The sequence below is a fragment of the Camarhynchus parvulus genome, chromosome 20 (genome assembly GCF_901933205.1).
Source record: "Camarhynchus parvulus chromosome 20, STF_HiC, whole genome shotgun sequence".
Taxonomy (NCBI): Eukaryota; Metazoa; Chordata; class Aves; order Passeriformes; family Thraupidae; genus Camarhynchus; species Camarhynchus parvulus.
This window is the reverse complement of record NC_044590.1, coordinates 11,799,783-11,814,742: the sequence shown is the minus strand read 5'-3', so window position 1 is coordinate 11,814,742 and position 14,960 is coordinate 11,799,783. Positions and strand designations below refer to the sequence as shown.

Below are 14,960 nucleotides of genomic sequence, written 5' to 3'. Positions count from 1 at the left end.
TCTCCCTGTGAAGATGCTCCCCAAGACCCCAGGGGCAGAGGCCAGGCCCTGGTTACCCTGTGACACACAACAGAGCCAGTCCTGGTAATCTACGTTTATTTATGCAATGCAAAGCTGACAGTGACTGTTGCAGCCACTTGCCTCCAACCTACAGCAGCAGCTGGGACAGCACAGGGCAGGACAGCCAGGCTCCTAATGCTGGAAAAAAACCCCAAAGGGCTTTGGTGAGAGGAGGGATCTGGAGGCACAGAGCACTCTGCCACCCTTCAGCCCCAGCATCAGTGGGCGATGAGGCAGCAGTGCCACAGCCAGGTGTGGCTGTGCCTGTGGTCCCCCCCGCTGGCTCCAGGGCTGGCAGGAGCCATGCCCAGCTCCCCACACTCCCATTCCAGGGGTGCCCACCTTGGAGATGACCACGTCCCTGCTGCGGGCACGCAGTTTGTTGACCTGGCTCTCGGCGATGTCGGCGCGTTCCTCAGCATCGTCCAGCTCGTGCTGCACCTTGCGGTACTTCACCAGGTTGGAGTTGGCCTGCTGCTCCTGGGCAGGGAGACAGGAGGGGAGGGTGCATGGGGCACAGGGGACAGCAGGCTCCAAGCTCCCCACATTGCAGCCATGGAGGCAGTCCCAGGGAGGGACAGCCCTGTCCCCTGTCCCAGAGCAGTGACGGGCACTTACTGCCTCCTCAAACTGGCGCTTGTAGCTCTTGACCTTGCTCTGCAGCTTGTCAATCAGGTCCTGCATCCGAGCCAGGTTCTTCCGATCTTCCTCAGCCTGCAAGTGCCCCAGCTCCCTTAGCCAGACCCCAGCAGCCCCTCACCTCCACCTTTATCAGAGTCCCAGTGGTGCCAGGTGACAAACACAGCACCAACCTGCCCCACCAACCCAGCCTGGTGTCACAGCACCCATCCCTTGGTCCCCCCTTGTGTCCCACCACCCAGCTCGGGAGGTGCTGGGAATTGCCAGAAGGACTCAGAGCAGGGAGAGGATGTTGTGACAGGGAGAAGCTTGTGCAGTTGTTATTGCCCACAGAGCCCAGAAGCAGCCCAGGCTGGGCTGGGCTTTGTGGATGGGTTCTGGGTAACATGAGGCCAAGCAAAGAGGATTGTGCCAGGTGCTGCTGGACCAAGGCTGCACCTGTGTCCAGAGCTGCTGTACCTGGTAGCTCAGCTCCTTGATCCTGCGCTCGTACTTGCGAATGCCCTTCTGGGCCTCTGCCATCTTCTTCTGCTCCCCATCCAGCTCTCCCTCCAGCTCCCGCACCTGCAGGGGACACAGACTGGCTCAGCACTTGGCTCCCATGCAGCAGCACTAGCCCAGCTAAAGCCAAGCCACTTTCCCAGCTCAGAGAAGCCACAGTAGAAGCTAAAACCATCCTGAGCAAGGCCCAGCATGGCAGGGCCTTGGGGACTGTCCCCTGGTCCCCCAGAGCCACCACCTGTCCTCAGAAGGATGGGCAGAGTCTGCTGCCACAGCGACTGGGGCAGCCCCAGGAGTTGGCTCCTGAAGATCACAGCCAGCGATCTGCCCCTTCTCTCACCCTGGCCTCCAGCTTCTGGATCTGCTTCTTGCCTCCCTTGAGGGCAATCTGCTCTGCCTCGTCCAGGCGCATCTGCAGGTCCTTGATGGTCTGCTCCATGTTCTTCTTCATGCGCTCCAGGTGTGCGCTTGTGTCCTGCTCCTTCTTCAGCTCCTCTGCCATCATGGCAGCCTGCGAGGCCAAGACCAGGGGGACATCACCTCAAGGCCAGGCAGCCCTGCCAGACCAGGGCCCAGTGGAGGTGTGAGACCCACACAGCACTCCCCACCCCTCTCTTACATCCGTGATGGCTTTCTTTGCCTTCTCCTCGGCGTTGCGACACTCCTGCACCGCATCCTCCACCTCGCCGCTCAGCTGGGAGACATCTGCCTCCAGCTTCTTCTTCTGGTTGATCAGACCCATGTTCTGCACACACAGCAGGTTCAGTATGACCAGGGCTGGTCACTCACCATGGCTGGACAGACTCACCAGTGCAGACAGGGGGCTTGGCAGTGCCTCACCTGGGAGTGGAGCAGGGTGACCCTCTCGGTGCTCTCCAGCAGCTCCTGCTCTGCCAGCTTCCTGCTCCTCTCGGCCTGCTCCAGCGCTGCCCGCAGCTCCTCCACCTCTGCCAGCAGCAGGTTGCTACGGCGCTCCAGGGCCCCCACCTGCTCCTTCAGGTCATCATTGTGGCGCTGGGTGTCATCCAGCTCCATCTGCAGGTCCTGTGGGGCAGCGTGGGGTCACTGGGGACAGCCAGGAGCCGGGCTGGCAGCAGGGACGGCACCGAGTCTGTCCCAACCTTGATCTGGGCCTGGAGCTGGCGGCCCAGCTTCTGGAACTCGGCAGCCTGACGGTTGGCGTGGTTCAGCTGGATCTCCATCTCGTTCAGGTCCCCCTCCATCTTCTTCCTCAGCCGCACAGCCTCGTTCTTGGCCCGGGCCTCTGCGTCCAGCGAGGCCTGCATGGAGTCCATGGCGCGCTGGTGGTTCCGCCTGCAGGACAGGCCACGCATTAGCCACATCCCCTGGGGACACCCAGCCCTGCCAGGGCCACAGTGCCAGCTCTGCCCCTGCAGCCACATCCCCTGGAGACACCCAGCCCTGCCAGGCTCACAGTGCCAGCTCTGCCCCTACAGCCACGTCCCCTGGGGACACCCAGCCCTGCCAGGGCCACGGTGCCAGCTCTGCCCCTGCAGAAACATCCCAGTCTGTCCTGTCACCCCACACACCTCAGGTTCTCAAACTCCTCATCCTTCTCTGCCAGCTTCCTGTCCATGTCAGCCTTGATCTGGTTCAGCTCCAGCTGGATGCGCAGGGTCTTGCTCTCCTCATGCTCCAGGGCTCCCTAGAGACAGCTCAGCCATGGGAAAGGTGGTTCCTGGGAAGGGGGCTCCCCTGGCCACCCATCCCACCCTGGCTTTGTCCCCCAGCCCATTGCCATGAGGGGCAGAGCAGGTGGAGCCACTCCAGGGCCTGCAGTGGTTGCAGGACCCCCATGAATGGGATTGCCAGGGGTCACAGCCTGGCTCAGGACTGTCACCCCATACAACCAGAGCTGCAGGCTGGGCCAGTGGCTCCTGGAGGCAGCAGGAACATATGGGAAACAAGGACTCACCTCAGCCTCCTCCAGAGCTGCCTGGATATCGCTCTTCTCGCTCTCCAGCACTTTCTTCACTTTCTCCAGCTCATGGATGGTTTTGCCACCCAGACTGATCTGGTCAGTCAAATCAGCAATTTCCTCTGCCAGGGACAGAAGGAGTTTGGTCAGGAAGGAGTTTGTGGGACCAGCCCTGTGCAAATGACATCCCCATCCCCCTGCCCAGACTCAGCTGATGTCCCTCAGACCCTCAAAGAGCAGCCAAGGCTGTGCTTGGGAACATTTCTGCAGTCTGGGAGAGAGCATAGAAGAGGCATTAAGGACCTGGGGAGACCTGTTTGTCCAACAGCAACACCCCCAAGGCAGCATCGTGGCACTTGGCAACACCATTTGGGAACAGGAGCCATCTGGGGACAGGAGCCAAGTGGCTCTGCCAGTCCTCCCAGAGTGTGCCCAGCCCGAGGGCAGGACACAGGCTGGCATCCCAGCAGGGCTGCTGCATCCCTGCAGGGGATGGGCTGAGCAGCAAGGCCTCTCCTGGCCAACAAGGGACCCAGTCCCAGATGTCTGAGGACAGGGCAGGAGCAGGAGCCTGGGCAGAGCCCCAGGGGAGTGCCTGAGCCCAGTCCTACCCTGCAGGTTCTTGTTCTCCCTCTTAAGGGTCTCCAGGTTGTCCAGGGACTCCTCGTAGGCGTTCTTGAGCTTGAAGAGCTCCGTGCTCAGGCTGCGCGCCTCCTTCTGCGACGCCTCCAGCTCCACCTGGCTCTCCTCGTGCTTCTGCCTCCACTCTGCCAGGATCCTGTCGAAGTTCCTCTGCTTCTTGTCCAGGGCGGCGCAGGCCGAGTTGGCGCGCTCCAGCTCCACCGACAGGTCCTCGATCTCGGTCTGCAGCCGGTGCTTGGTCTTCTCCAGCGAGGAGCACTTGGCGTGGGCGGCCTCCACGGCCTCCTCTGCCTCCTGCAGCCGCGTGGCCAACTTCTTCCTGCCCACGGCACCGGGGTGAGCGCTCCTGCCCCACTGACACCCCGCCCCACGGCCTCTGATCCACGCAGGAGTCGCCACATTTCTCCTCACAGAGAAACGCAAGGCACAACTCCCCAAAGATATTCTGAGATTCATATTCTCTGAAGCTCAGAGAAAAGAAAAACAGTTCTTATCTCATTTGCCGTGCCTGTGCATTGTGAAAGATTGTTTACCTGAAGGGAATTAGTAATTAGATTCTAGTGTAAGTGTTTTAATTCACTGACCAATTAAATCCAAGTCTGTCACTGTCATATTTTCTGAAAAATCCCTTTGCCAGGATTTCTTCTCCTGGGAAAATGAGAAGCCTCAGCTCCTCCATGTTTTGCTGCTTTGGAATGTGATCTGGAGATTGTTTATCTAGCATGTGAATTGTTTTAATTTAATGAGCAATCATGGTCCAGCTGTGTCAAGGCTCTGAGGAGTGATGAGTTTTTATTATTCATTCTTGTTAAGCCTTCTGATCTATCCTTTCTCTTTCTTTAGTATAGTTTTAGTATAGCATAATATAATATAATATAATATAATATAATATAATATAATATAATATAATATAATATAATATAATATAATATAATATAATATAATATAATATATATTATAATATATTATACATATATAATATATGAAATATTTATTATTATATTATATTATGTTATGTTATATTATATTATGTTATGTTATATTATCATAATATATATAATTATATATATAATATAATAAAATAATAAATCAGCCTGCTGAGAACATGGAGTCAGATTCTCATCTCTCACCTCATCCTAGCGACCTCACAAACACCACATATGTGTGCATGTGTTGGGACTGTCAGCTGACAGTCACGAGATGCTGCGCAGTAAAATAGAGTTGAGTACTTAGCAGATTCAGTTTAGATGTAATGTAATGTAATAGAGAATAATATGGTATAATAAAGTAATAAATTAACCTTCTAAAAACATAGAGTCAAATGCATAATTTTCTCTTCCTTCGTCAGGGGTGCCCTAATTCTAATTTTACAATAGGCAGGAGCGTGCTGTGTCACCCCAGGTCTGGGAGAGCCCCACTGCTGAACAGAAAGTCACCACCTAAAAGGACCCGACTTGTGCCATGGGACTTACTTGGCTTCCTCCAGCTCCTCAGTCCTCTGGATGGCATCAGTCTCGTACTTGGTTCTCCACTGGGCCACCTCAGCATTGGCTTTGGACAAGTTCCTCTGGAGCTCGCTCTTGGCCTCGCCCTCCTCCTCGTACTGCTCCCGCAGCAGGTCACAGTCGTGCCGGGAGGCCTGCAGGGCGTGGGCCAGGGCATTCTTGCCCTGAGGAAGAGAGAGCAGCAGCTGACTCCGGGCTCCAGGACACTGTCCACGGCACCAGGACTGGGAGCAGCAGCAGGGAACTTCTGTTCCTCCCAGGTGAAGAGCTGCCCTGTGTGCAGGGTATGACCCACCTCCCCCACAGTGTCACTCAGAGACCAGCCATGATCTGAAACCTCACCTTGGTCTCTTCCTCCAGCTGCCTCTTGAGTTCCTCAATGCTCTGTGTGAAGGAGACCTTGCCGCGGCTCAGCTGGTTGATGAAGGACTCCTTCTCCTCCAGCAGCCGGGTAAGCTCCCCTGGGTTCAAACACAGCCAAAACAGCTATTTCAGGGCTGCAGGGCTGCAATCTGCACTAGCCCACACTCCCGCAGAGCCTCTGACCTCCAGCTGTCCCAACCAAGGACATGGGCAGAGGTGCAACCAGTTAAAGGCAAAGGATACCAGCGAGGAATCCCTCCTGAGGCACACCTAGTTTTTCCCTCCACGGGAGGAGGAGGACTGTCACAGACATTTTTTATGAAAAACATCTCCTTAGGATTTTTCCTCCTGAGAAGCTGAGAGGCCCCAGGAACAAAATGTAAACAATGGTTATCTGCTGCTGTGGAGTGCAACAGGTGGATCTGTGATTGGTCTCACGCAGTTGTTTCTAATTAATGGCCAATCACAGTCAGCTGGCTTGGACAGAGTCTGAGCCACAAGCTTTTGTTATCATTCCTTCTTTTTCTATTCTCAGCTAGCCTTCTGATGAAATCCTTTCTTCTATTCTTTTAGTATAGTTTTAATATAATATATATCATAAAATAATAAATCAGCCTTCTGAGACATGGAGTCAGATCCTCGTCTCTTCCCTCATCCTTGGACCCCTGTGAACACGGTCACAGAGGACAGCCTGCCTGGCTGAACCCCACTCACAGCCAGGTCAGAGCACTCTGAGGCAGCTGGGTGCCCCTGGTTTGTGCCCACGCACCGTTCTCGGTCTGCAGCCGGCCCCGCTGTGCGTTCACGTCCGTCAGCTGCCGCTGCAGCTCGTCCACTCTGGCCTTGGCCTCGTTCAGCTGGTCCTCGTAGGTGCGGCACAGCTTCTCAGCGTTGGCCTGCAGGCACCAAGCACAGCCTGGCTGAGCTCAGCTCTGCACAGAGCACCATCTCCCACCCTAGGATACCCTGCCCTGCCAGGTGGATCCTATGGGCACACAAGGCAGAGAGCAGGAGCCTGCCAGAGCTCGCTGCCAAGCTAACAGTGGCTCTCTGCAGTCAAGCTGCCCAGGAAATGCCTTCCCAGAGCCTCCAGACTTGACTAGGACAAGTAAAGCATCCTGTAGTGACACAGGGACAAGCTACAGGTCAAACAGGACTTGGTCATGGCAAAGTGACACCACCCTATGGACATGGCTGTGCTGGTCACACTGCACCCTGTCACAGACATATCTTATGAAAAATCCTTTTGCTAGGATTTTTTCTCCTGAGAAGCTGAGAGGCCTCAGAAACTAAATGTAAACAATAATTATCTGCTGCTGTGGAATGCAACAGGTGGATCTTTGATTGGTCCATGTTGGTTGTTTCTAATTAATGGCCAATCACAGTCAGCTGGCTCGGACTCTCTGAGAGTCACGGGCTTTTGTTATCATTCTTTTCTATTCCTTTCAAGCCTTCTGATGAAATCCTTTCTTCTATTCTTTTAGTATAGTTTAATAAATCATTTTCTTTTAATATAATATATATAATAAAATAACAGATCAGCCTTCTGAAACATGGAGTCAAGATTCTCATCTCTTCCCTCATCCTAGGATCCCTGAGTCACATCGCCACAGCACCCAGCTGCACTGATGTCCACAGGAAAGACCAATCAGCCCCATGGAGAACCAGGACTGTGAAAAATGCCTATTTTATGATTGGCTTTTTGCAAATATTAAAATGAATATTATATGTGTTAGAAAGTTATGCTGTATTAATTTTCTTAAGTAGTGTGTTAAATATAGTTTTAGGTTATGACATAAGGTTAAAATAGAAACTATGCTATGTAGGATACTTTTTTCCTAAAGAAAGGACTCACACTGAGATAGCAGCCACAGGACACCTAAATCTTTCAGAGAAAGAGAATTTATTGCCCCATTATTAGAAGAAACGAACTTCTTCCTGCCTCGCTCAGCCGAGTTAGGATTCAGAGGAAGAAGTTGACGATGACCGGAGAGAATCCTGTGTTTGAATGGAATTTATGCATCATGTATGAGGTGTATGAATATGCTACAGGTTATTGTTTTTAAGGGTTAATCCTCTGTTAATATGGGTCTTTTTTTGGGCTTATGTTGCCCAGAAAAAGGTACCTGGACTGTCTATAACTCTTTGTTTCTATTGTCTCAAATTGTCCTAATCCAAATTGTCCAAAATTTTTATTACTCTAATTAAATTACTATTTTTATAACCATTTTATTACTATTAAATTTTTAAAATTTTAAAACCAAGTGATTGGCGTTTTCCACAAGGACCCACCTTGCTCTTGGTGATGTACTCAACGTTGGAGGAGAGGTCATCAATCTCCATCTTCATCTCGCTCTTCTCCTTCTCCAGTTTCTGCTTGACGCGCTGCAGGCCGTCGATGCGCTCGCCCAGCTCGGCCACGCTGTCCGCGTGCTTCTTCCTCAGCGCGGCCGCCGTGGCCTCGTGCTGCAGCGTGGCCTCCTCCAGGTCCCTCCTCAGCTTCAGGAACTCGGCCTCCCTCTTCTTGCTGAGCTCCAGCTGTGTGGCCGTGCTGCCTCCCGCCTCCTCCAGCCGCTCGCTCAGCTCCTCCAGCTCCCGCGACGCCTCCGCCCGCTGCTTCTCCACCTTGGCCCTGGCGGCTCGCTCGGCCTCCAGCTCCTCCTCCAGCTCCTCCACACGTGCCTGCACATACACAGGAAAGGGCAGCTGCTCCAAGATCTGGGTGAAGCTCCAGCACTGATATATATGGTCTCCTCGAGCCAGGTCTCATAAGCTCTTGGAGATTTATATCACACCCGAGATAGCTCAGCTACCTTAGAGGGCATAACATGGTTCTGTGGTAGTGTTGGAAACAGAAAAGTTTTAATAAAAGGCAAAATAACAAAACTCTTTAAAGAGAAAAACTGAGCCAGGTGCAAGAGGTTCTTGCACCCCACAAAAGCGATTAGTTTCTTTGTTCTCATCTTTTTCTAGTAAATTGCTCAGGCAGGACTTTTTGGCTTCTGTCCAATTGGCTATCCTTAAGTTTGAAGTTCCCCAGGTCCTATGAGGTGTCTGTTTACCTAATTGAGGAGATTACATAAAAAATCTGCCTAATCTGGGCTTTTTCCTTTTTTAGGAGACAAAGGATAGTTTTGTCACTCCACATTCCTATACAGCATCTCTGCTCTCCCCCGTGGAGCAGCATCTCTGATGATGATGGGAGGCAAAAAGCCACCAGTCTTGGGCTGTTTTGGGAGGCAGGTGCTCCTTGGTAGCGTGTTTGGAGCTCCTGCTCTCCTCTGTCCCTGCCATCAGGATCCAGCTGGCAATAGCTTCTTTTCATGGGAACTTTCATGATTGTGGGGACATGTCTCTGATAGGAAGAAGCTCAGTGACCTAGATTTGGATTTTCAGAGCTTGGTTACTGGATTAAAGGTTTTATTTTGGACAAAGAAGTACATCCTGGAAGCTGTTCCTCAGGCTGGTGATAGTGTTCACCTCAATAGCTCGTTCTTTAATTTTCAACCCACCATGTTTTGGCAGAGGGCTTGGCTCCTGCTACCCATGCCAGCTCTTTCTAGGGAGATGCCCCTGTGCTCAGAGAGGGACTGGCTCATGCAGATTCCCCTGCACATCACATCTAATGGACATTCTGGACTCCCAGGATGTAAGAACAGTTCTTCCCACCATACCTGGACCTCCTTGATCTTCTTCTGCAGCTGGGCCTCCATCACTTGCCCATCTTCAATCCTTGAGTTCAGCTGACTCATCTCAAAGTCTTTCCTGTACAGACAGAAGACAGAGCCTCTGATCAGACACTGTCCTGACAAGTCCTTCTGGCTCTTAAATTTCCCTGCTCTCTTACACCCAGGCCAGAGGATGAACAAGCCCACAATGGAAAGGGGCTGCAGGGATAAGCAGCAGCTCATGGAAGGCTCACAGGAAGGGCTCAAGTAGCCAAATTGGCAGACAACTGGCTCTGAGGGCTTCCCTCTGAGGTCCCAAGGTGTTGTCCAGTTCCCCAGTGAGAATGGGACATGACTGAAGTCTGTACATGCAGCTGAGGCCCAGCAGGGTGCTGGATCCTGCCAGGCAGGTCCCTCTTCTCCAGCCCCATGGACAAAGGAAGGTCTGTGAGCCCTGGTCTATCAGCCTGCCACAAGCTCCTCAGCCTCTCTGCAAAGTGCCCAGGACAACCAAGCCCTCACTGTGTCTGGGCTGGTCACACAGCAGTGCCCAGAGGAGGATCACACAGCCACAGCCCAGCCACCCCCACAGAGACCACACTGTATCTGCTGGTTTAGAGGTGCCCAGAGCCCAGGCACGTGTCACACACTCACTTCTTGAGCTTCTCATCCAGCTGCTGCTTGTCATTCTCCAGATCCATTACAGACTCTTGTGACAGCTTCAGGTCTCCTTCAAGCTTCCTCTTGGCTCTCTCCAGGTCCATGCGGACCTTCTTTTCTTGCTCAAGAGAACTTTCCAGCTGGAGAAGCAAGGGAGGTGGGGTAAGGAGGGAAAGGACCCTCTGTAGCCCCCCCTTACCCATGCCCACTGCTGTGGGAACTTCACCAATCCCCTGGAGGCCAGAGGTGTTTCCAGCTGGTCTCCAGTCCCACTCCCTCAGCCCAGGACCGCTCTCCATGAGGTGCTCTACACCACCTCTTGTTTTGGGGGTAGTTTGTCAATGGGATTATTCATCAACTGGCCATATTAAAGGGGGATCTGATAATGATCCTACACTCCAGATCCCACTCAGGGACAGCCTTTGGGCTCTCCTGGAGATGTGACTCAAACCTCTCTTGCTTTACCTCAGTGGCCTGTGACTCACATCATCCACTTGCTGCTCCAGTTTGACCTTGGCTTTGGTCAATGTGTTGACCTTGTCCTCCTCAGCCTGCAGGTCATCCAGGGCCTGCTGATGGGCCTCCTGCAGGGCTTTCTTCTCCTTTGTCAGCTTGGCAATGATCTCCTCCAGACCAGCCATCTCCTCAATCAGGTTTTTAACCTGCATCAGTGAGGACAAAAGTAGAGAGCATCTCAGAGGGAGGGGGTGCAAAGCTACTCCAGCAGCCTGACCCTTGCAAGGCAGGAGTCCATCCATGGGACAGCAGCTCTGCTCCCCACCAGCAGCCAGCCCCTGTCCCCTTGGCCAGGCTGGCCCCACCAGGTGGGTTTTCCATGCCTCAGATCACTTGCCACAGCGCAGAACCATTTGTCCACAGCCCTCTGGGAAATGAGGCAGGACACTCTCACATTCCCCTTTTCCTCTGCCCTGCCCCAGTTTCCCCACACCAGCAGCCTTATCCCAGACGTTCCTCTGGCATCCCCACAGGCTGGACCCTGCAGGGAGCTTGGTTACCTTGTTCTCTGTGGCGTGTTTCTCCTTCTCCACCTTGGCCAGGGTGATCTCCAGGTCATCAATGTCCTTCTTCAGCTCTGCACACTCATCCTCCAGCTTGCGTTTCTTGGCGGTGAGCTCGGAGGTCATCTCCTCCTCATCCTCCACACGCTCCAGCAGCTCCTTCACCTTGGCCTCCAGCTGGATCTTGGACTTAATGAGCAGGTCACAGCGCTCCTCTGCATCTGCCAGGTTGTCCTGCTCCTGGGAGAGGCACAGGAGAGCAGTGCTCACCCCCTGCCCCAGCACTCTGCTCTCAGCCCTGCTGTCCTGCCCTTCTCCTTGTGGAAGGGGCAGGGCAAGCCCGAGGTGCTCAGGTGTACAAAAAGTACAGCTCCAGTCACTGCCTGTCATCAAGGTTCAACCACTCACACTAACCAGGGCCAAAGAGCAGCTCAGTCTTTCCAGAGGAAAGACAAAAAATTTAAAAAAACAGCACAAAATTTGGCAACAAACACTGCCATCCCATCCCACTCCCCTGTGAGGAGAGCACCCTTCCTAGAGCCAGGGGATCACAAATCCCTGTGACAGCCCCGGCATGTGATGGTACTTCAGGTCTGCAGTCTTAGGATGTGTTTCAGACAGATTGTGACAACGAGGGAGCTTCAGAACTGCAAGAGGCTGAAGGAGGGTTCTAGGATATTCTGCTCCTTCTTCTACCCATGGGTCCTGCACTGTCTTAACACCCCCAGAGAGAGGGTGAGGCACTCACTGCCTGCAGCTGCAGAGCCAGGTCGTGCTTCTCCTGGATCATGGAGACTTGCTTCTCTTCCAGCTCCTTCCTCTTAGCCTCAGACTTCTCCAGAGCCTCCTTCAGCTTCTGGAATTCCTCCTTCAGGTTTGACATCTCCTTCTCAGTCTGAGCAGACTTGAGTAAAGGCTTGATCTTGAAGAACAGCTTCATCCAGGACCAGTTCTTGACAGCGTTGAAGGCGCGGATGTTCCACTGGATGGTGTAGAGGGCTTCCCTGGGGAATACAAGCACAGCATCATCAGGGGTGGACATTGCCCATGTCCCATCCCGGCTTCTGCAGGCCTGGATACGGCTCCATTCTCCACCAGCTGGGCAAATGCAGAGTGGTGACTGAATGGGACACTGTCTGCACACTGTCCTGGCCCTGCTGGGCTGGGTGGGGTGCTCTGCATCTCAGCTCTCCTCACTCTGCCTCCCTCTGAATCTTCCAGCACAAACCAGAGGCTCCCCACACCTAGATCCTCCCTACCAGGGCATGCCAGACCTCTTCCAGGTTTGTCTATATCCCTCAGGACCAATCACTGCCAGACACAGGCAAACCCCACAGGTCAAACCCATGGACACGGGCAGAAAAGACAAGGAGACACAAAGTTCTGCCTTTTGCCCCCATCTACCTCCTGCTGATGATCTTCTGATACTCCACACGCATGAGGAACCCACGGATCCTGGCCTGGAGCATTGTCAGCACCTTGGCCAGACGCTCATCTCGCATCTCCTCCAGCAAGCCCAGCAAACCAGCCTTGAAAAACACCTGTGGGCAACAGAGTGCAGTCACCAGCAGAAGGACAGAGGGCTCAGGGGTAACACAGCCTGCCAGGGAAACATGGAGCTGCCCCCACACATGGCACAAGGAACCAGACCTGCCCTGAGCACATCATGCTCCCCAGCAGGGACAAGATGATGTTTGGGGGGACGAGGTCAAGCAGCAGTGACCTGCTCAGAGCTGCTCTTTCTCTTCCTCTGCCCTGCTGAGTCCCTTCCAGGGCCACACAGACCCTGCAGAGTGCAGGGCTGCAGCAGGGCTGTGGCCAAGCACAGAGAGCAACAGCAGGGGAAACCTCCCTGCCAAGGATCAGCTGCCCTCTCTCACCTTGGTGTGACCAAACTTGTACTGTGCATGGTCCAGTTCCAGGGAGCTCAGCAGCTTCTCTGTGGCCTTCCTGCTGTCCACAAACTTGTCTTCTGGAATGGCTGCTGGATTGAGGATACGGTAGCTGTGGGGAAAGCAGAGGGAGGCCATGCAAGAGGACTGCAGCACCAGCTCACCCCAGAGCCCCAGGCATGCCAGTGCCCACTGGGGCCATGGGGCTGCACCACAGGCTGGAGCTGGGTGTGAACCAGCTGCTCCAGGGCACAGGACTGCAAGCACCAGGGAACCCTGGCAGATTTTAGTCCCTGAACATCAGGGAGACTGTGCCAGGAGGCCACTGCCCTCATTAGGCAGCATGGATGGGACCCTAAGGTGAGAACCCTGAGGATCCATCCCAAGGGCAGAGAGAAATCTGAGCCAGGATCAGAAAAGCCTGAGTCTGTGGATGCCATGGGACAGAGAGAGAGAAACAGCAAGTGTTTCTCACAGCAGCTTGTGAGAATTTTTAGGAAGTTGTAAAGATGGGATGACTTGCTAAGTATAAACAATCTGCAGGTGGTGTTTTTCTACTTTGTCTGTCTGTTCTTCTCAAAAACAGTGTGTGAACATGTTTTTATTAGTTAGCCAATCAAATAAAATCTATTGTATCACTCTATAAAAACTGTGCAATTCTCTTGAATAAAACCTTCTTTGCTCTTTGTTCCAGACTGCAAGGCAAGATGTTTTCTGTTACCCTCTGTATGGCAGATTATCTTTTATCAAGTGGGCAGTTTGCCTTATCTCTCTCTTTGAGTGACCACACCCACTCCTCCCTCGGGAGAGGACACCTGCTGATAACAGACTATTGAATGTCAGTGCATGACTGATAAGAACTACAGCATCCCACTGGGAGCCCAGAGGGAGGAGCCAAGCATTGCTACCCAGATATAATCCAGAGGTTCTGGGACACCAAGCACAGCTTCTCCACTGGATTCCCCAGAGGAACAGCAGCTGCCTCTGCCACTGGATCTTCAGAGGAAGAACACATCCTGCTCTACAGGATCCCCTTGCTCCAACAGAACCACCCCCGACACTGCAGGAGGGTTGAGCCACAATTCCAATGGGACTGCTGCCAGCACCCTGACCCACAGGGTGTCATGTTGGGTTCTGACTCTGGCAGTGTTTTTCTACTGTACTGCATTGTTTATTTTATCCTTTTATTTTTTTCTTCCCTATTAAAGAACTGTTACTTCCTGCTCCCATATTTTTTTGCCTGAGAGTGCCTTAATTTAAAATTTATAGCAATTCAGAGGGGTGGGGAGGGTTTACATTCTCCATTTCAGGGGAGGCTCCTGCCTTCCTTAGCAGACTCCTGTCTTCCCAAACCAAGACACTCTTTCTACAATCCTGCCTCCTGCCAATTCCTGTGTCATTCTCAGCACAAGAGTGACATGAGCCTTGCCACCTTCCCCCTGCAGCAGCACCTCAAACACCCAGATCCCACCCCAAACCCTCCATGCCTGGCACCCCAGAGCCAGCAGCAGAGCTATCCCAAACTGGGCAGGCAGTGGGGGTTCAGAGCAGCTCTGCACAAGCTGGGGAGCAGGATGGAGCCAGGACAAGTCTGGCTGCCCTGGAAACATGTGCCGGGTGAGGAAGAGGAGGGCGTTACCGCTGCTTGAACTCTGCGTAGAGGATCCTGTTGGGGAAGCCCTTGCGGCAGATGCGGATCCCTTCCAGGACTCCATTGCAGCGCAGCTGGTGCAGCACCAGGAAGGAATCCATGGCTCCTGTGGGGCAGGACACAGACAGAGCATGTGCTCAGCCCAAGAAGACAGAGGAAATGCAGCTGCAGCCCAGGTCTGAATGCTGGGAACATCCCATGGTTTGAACACGGGTGTCAGCCTGTCCTGCAGGTGTGTGCTGAGCACCAGTGCTGCAGCCTGAGCCTGGGATGGTGGAACTCAGCCTGGAAGACTCATCCCTGCCTGCTGTGCACCCCATTTTGGGTGTGCATCCATGCCAAGTGCCAGGCTGCACACCCAAAATGAGAGCCTGGCAGAGCTCATTCTCCCCAGCAGAGGAGATTGATGTGGGTCACAGTT

The 14,960-nt window shown here is 53.4% G+C and overlaps 1 protein-coding gene across 2 annotated transcripts in view; it reads right to left on the bottom strand.

Annotated features, from left to right (window-relative positions):
• Positions 1-80: 80 nt before the first annotated feature.
• Positions 81-14,960, bottom strand: part of MYH7B (myosin heavy chain 7B) — a 31,888-nt gene continuing 17,008 nt past the window's right edge. For both annotated transcript variants that reach the window (XM_030963205.1, XM_030963204.1), the window contains 23 exons: positions 14,528-14,645; positions 12,877-13,000; positions 12,401-12,537; positions 11,745-12,000; positions 10,994-11,236; positions 10,463-10,639; positions 9,972-10,117; positions 9,324-9,414; positions 7,942-8,331; positions 6,419-6,545; positions 5,629-5,747; positions 5,254-5,450; positions 3,751-4,100; positions 3,137-3,261; positions 2,751-2,866; positions 2,322-2,514; positions 2,041-2,244; positions 1,820-1,945; positions 1,541-1,711; positions 1,159-1,263; positions 679-774; positions 403-540; positions 81-198 (listed from right to left, as the gene is read on the bottom strand). In XM_030963205.1, coding sequence (XP_030819065.1) covers positions 193-198; positions 403-540; positions 679-774; positions 1,159-1,263; positions 1,541-1,711; positions 1,820-1,945; positions 2,041-2,244; positions 2,322-2,514; positions 2,751-2,866; positions 3,137-3,261; positions 3,751-4,100; positions 5,254-5,450; positions 5,629-5,747; positions 6,419-6,545; positions 7,942-8,331; positions 9,324-9,414; positions 9,972-10,117; positions 10,463-10,639; positions 10,994-11,236; positions 11,745-12,000; positions 12,401-12,537; positions 12,877-13,000; positions 14,528-14,645 — 3,755 coding nt within the window. In that variant the 3' untranslated portion in view covers positions 81-192. The remainder of the gene's footprint in view (positions 199-402; positions 541-678; positions 775-1,158; positions 1,264-1,540; positions 1,712-1,819; positions 1,946-2,040; positions 2,245-2,321; positions 2,515-2,750; positions 2,867-3,136; positions 3,262-3,750; positions 4,101-5,253; positions 5,451-5,628; positions 5,748-6,418; positions 6,546-7,941; positions 8,332-9,323; positions 9,415-9,971; positions 10,118-10,462; positions 10,640-10,993; positions 11,237-11,744; positions 12,001-12,400; positions 12,538-12,876; positions 13,001-14,527; positions 14,646-14,960) is intronic.